Source organism: Orussus abietinus, unplaced genomic scaffold (genome assembly GCF_000612105.2).
Source record: "Orussus abietinus isolate OABI.00-Male unplaced genomic scaffold, Oabi_2.0 scaffold1073, whole genome shotgun sequence".
In the NCBI taxonomy this organism is placed as follows: Eukaryota; Metazoa; Arthropoda; class Insecta; order Hymenoptera; family Orussidae; genus Orussus; species Orussus abietinus.
In genome coordinates, this window is record NW_019395244.1 from 1 (window position 1) to 4,224 (window position 4,224).

Consider the following 4,224-nt stretch of genomic DNA (forward strand, 5'->3'; position numbering starts at 1 on the left):
GTTCCGCTATTTCATCATGGGAGCCAAACGCGTGATATTGATTTTAAATACTTTTAAAACTTTATAATGTATTCGGCAGAGAAATATTTAAAAAAATACTTGTATTAAAATGAAACGAAATGTTTTGCATATCTGGTAGAGAAAATAGGACAAATATATAGAAAATATAGGAGATATATTTTTGCTACTATGGAAGACTCACAAAAACCGCAACGTCAGCCGAATAACTGCACATTTACTTCCTTTTGCGATTATCTCGAAACTACATTTTTCGAAACGATGTCAAGTAAATCTCGTAAGCTACGTTGCGATTGCTGTGAAATTTGTAGACGATACTTTTGACACATTATCTAAAAGGTGACGTAGGATTTTTGCGATTACTTAATTGCTTTTTTTCTTTATTGACGAGAAAGTGTTTTGTTCGCTTCTGTGCTAAAACGATAGAAATACGGTCTCGGAGTAAAAATTTAATTGACCTGGAAATCACAGATGGCGCAGGGCGTCCCTCTGCAGACGATTAGGGCCCCAGAAAGCACGAATCCAGAGGATTTTTGGAGTTTTACTTCGATTTCTTTATAACTATTGTACGAAAAGGATAAGTGGAGTATGCCATTTAGTACAATATCCAATATAATTCGACCCAGCAGTGAATATAAAAACGATCGTCGGCAACGTAGGCATTTATAAAAATCTTCTCTATCGACGTCGATCAAGTTCCTCGACGTGTTTCACTTCACCTTAAACATTAAGGTGTTTCACTATGTCTTAAACATTAAGATGAAGTGAAGTAAGGTACTTAGACCCGGCTGTCAATATAAAAACGAACGTAGGCAACGTAGGCATTTAGAAAAATCTTCTGTATCGACGTCGATCAAGTTCCTCGACGTGTTTCACATCCCCTTAAATGCGTCGCGGCACCTCGAACGTATAGACTACATTATCGAGTTAATCCCTTGGTTTTCCATCCAGGATGCGTGACCTACGTCTGCGAGGAACAAGGGATCGCCTTCACAGGGGATGCTCTCTTGATACGTGGTTGCGGAAGGACGGATTTCCAGGTCCGACGGTTTGCCACAAGAATGGCCATTAGGTATACCCGGCTCAAAGGGACCAGCCTCCTGATGCAGTTCCTTGCTTTCAGGGTGGCTCGTCCAGGACACTCTACGAGTCCGTCCACAAGGTCATATTTAATCTGCCGGCCAATTATAAACTTTATCCCGCACACGATTACAACGGCAATACCGTCACGAGTGTGGCGGAAGAGAGAGCATTAAATCCGAGGTTGTCCAAGTCCATGGAGGAGTTCACGAGGATCATGGACAACCTGAACCTGTCCTACCCAAAGATGATAGGTGAGATGATTCAATTGAAATTTTCTATTTCTAATTTAATAACGCTCTATTTCCTATAGGTAGCGACATACAAAAATGAATGATCATGTCAAGTCAAAGATTTGCTGATTATACTGTCGCAGGGAAGTTAAGGTGAAGTGAAACACGTCGAGGAACTTGATCGACGTCGATAAAGAAGCTTTTTCTAAATGCCTACGTTGCCGACGTTGGTTTTTATATTGACATCTTGGTCGAATTGTATTGGGTATTGTATTAGGTTGTCCCATAAGTTTCTGCCCTTTTTTTCATAGGACTTGAATACACGATGCGAAAGGCACTTATGGGACAACCTAATACTAAATGGCATACTCCACCTGTCGTTTTCGGACATTCAGTATAAAGAAATCGAAGTAAAACTCCAGAAACCCTCTGGATTCGTGCTTTCTGGGGCCCTAATTGACTTCAGAGGGACCCCCTGCGCCATCTGTGATTTCCAGGTCAAATAAATGTTCACTCCGAGACCTTGTATTTCCATCGTTTTAGCGTAGAAACACATAAAACTCTTTTTTGCCTTTATCCCGTTCAAATGTGAGTTTATCGATTACCAAAGTGTTCTAAATTGTCGTAAAATTGTCCTGACCCTTTTGTTTCTCATACTTCTCACCTTAAATTGAAGTGAAACCCCCCTCAAATCAGTCAATTCGCATACCACACTTTTTTTAAGGGTATCGGACAAACTGTCCGAAACTTTGACACATGACTCGTGGTCATCTAAGAATTGTCCTGACACATTAACAATTTGGATTTTTAAACAAAATTTTGTAACTCAGCCCGGACCAGAACAAAAATGCCGTCAAGCTCTCATATTTCGATCAATATACAATTATCGAAGGCTCTGATATGAGAAGCGAAAGAGTCAGGACAATTTTACGACAATTTAGAACACTCTGGTAACCGATAAATTTGCATTTTAACAAAATAAAGGCAATAAAAGTGTCTTATGCGCTTCTATGCCAAAACGATGGGAATACGAGGTCTCGGAGTGAAAATTTAATTGACCTGGAAATCACAGATGGCGCAGGGGTCCCTCTGCAGTCAATTAGGGCCCCAGAAAGCACGAATCCAGAGGATTTCTGGAGTTTTACTTCGATTTCTTGATAAATATTGTACGAAAACGACAGGTGGAGCATGCCATTTGGTACAATACCCAATACAATTCGCCCCAGCTGTCGATATAAAAACGAACGTCGGCAACGTAGGCATTTAGGAACATCTTTATCGACGTCGATCATGTTCCTCGACGTGCTTCACTTCACCTTAAGAGCGGTCTGAGTTTCTTGCTCGTTTCAGGAATATGGAGAGAGAGTGATGCCATTTTATTCAGCCGTTCGGTACTTTGCAACTTCTATTGGACGGATCTCATTAGACCTCTCTGTTAATTGATTTCCACGCTTTCAAGCGCTCTCGAGGAGCATTTTCCAAGAGTTCTCTATTTACATGCGAGCGCTGAAGCGAAAGCGGGAGTAACTTCCGCATAATTCCCCGTATCCAAGGGGAAGGTGGAGGAAACAGAGGAATGAATTCCAGGAGACGAGTAAACGAGTCTCGACCCCGGGCGCGAATTAGACGACACCTCGGAAAAGTTTCCCTGGAGTTGGCCGTATGGGCGACTCCCAGAATTTCCCGACACCCGGTGTGTCGAGGTGGGACGTGGTCGGTGTACAGATGTAACACCCTGCGAATTTTCGTTTCAGACAAAGCTCTACCGGCCAATAAAGTTTGCGGACTCTTCGACGTGTGCGACGAGAAGGAGCAGTGAGACCCGCCAGGGTGGAGGGTGCGATTCCACTTCTCCGAGAAAACATCCATACCTCGTTAAAGGGACCTCCGAAGTTCACCCTCCAATCATTGACCTCCCAGAGGACGAAGAAAGGGCCCTGAAAGGTGATTCCGACGATGAGAGCCCTCTTCGAGCCTATTCCAACAAGCAGGCGGTATTAACAGGATTCTTTTTTTTTTAATCGATTTTTTAGCGATCGATGTTTGTTATTCTTCTAGGTGTTAAGAATATGTATGCCAGATTTTAAATCAAAATTCTCAAAAGGGCCAAGTTATAAACGATTTTATATTTGCTTGCCGCGTTACAAACGCCGACGACCGGACCTCCGAAGTTCACCCTCCAATCGTTGACCTCCCAGAGGACGAAGAAAGAGCCCTAGAAGGTGATTCCGACCATAAGAGCCCTCTTCGAGACTATTCCAACGAGCAGGCGATATTAACAGGATTTTCTTGTCTTTTTTCGTGAAAAAAAGGAATGGATTCTTCAGCGACCGATGTTTGTTATTCTTCTAGTTGTTAAGGTGATGTGAAACCCCCTTCAAATCAGTCGATTCGAATACAACACATTTTTTAAGGGTAAAAGACCAAACTATCCGAAACTTTGACACATCACTCCTGATCATCTAAGAATTGTCCTGACACATTGAAAATTAGGATTTTTTCACGAAATTTTCTAACTCAGCCCAGACAAGAACCAAAATGGCGTCGAGCTCTCATATTTCGATCAATATACAATTATCGAAGGCACTGATATGAGAAACTGAAGGGTCAGGACAATTTTACGAGGATTTAGAACACTCTTGTAATCGATAAACGTAGACATTTATAAAAACCTTCTTTATCGACGTCGATCAAGTTCATCGACGTGTTTCACTTCACCTTAATGACGACCGCGTCTCTTCAGCGTCGCGTGAATGGAGAAAGTGCGGATGGCCGGCGATCCATGTTTTTACAATCAAACCCTGCAGGCACGATGTACGCGCCGGGACTTTATGAGCTTAAAAACGGCGTCGTATCGCACCGGGCAAATCCATTACCATTCGCGTTTAAAATG

At 42.4% G+C, this 4,224-nt stretch overlaps 1 protein-coding gene across 1 annotated transcript; it reads left to right on the forward strand.

The window, feature by feature from the left end:
• Positions 1–969: 969 nt before the first annotated feature.
• Positions 970–3,330, forward strand: LOC105700165 (persulfide dioxygenase ETHE1, mitochondrial; the record flags this gene model as incomplete). Its single annotated transcript, XM_023433707.1, has 3 exons — positions 970–1,058; positions 1,142–1,352; positions 3,086–3,330. Coding segments are annotated over 3 exons (365 nt in total), but the record flags the coding sequence as incomplete, so codon positions are not given.
• Between the last annotated feature and the right edge of the window lie 894 nt (positions 3,331–4,224).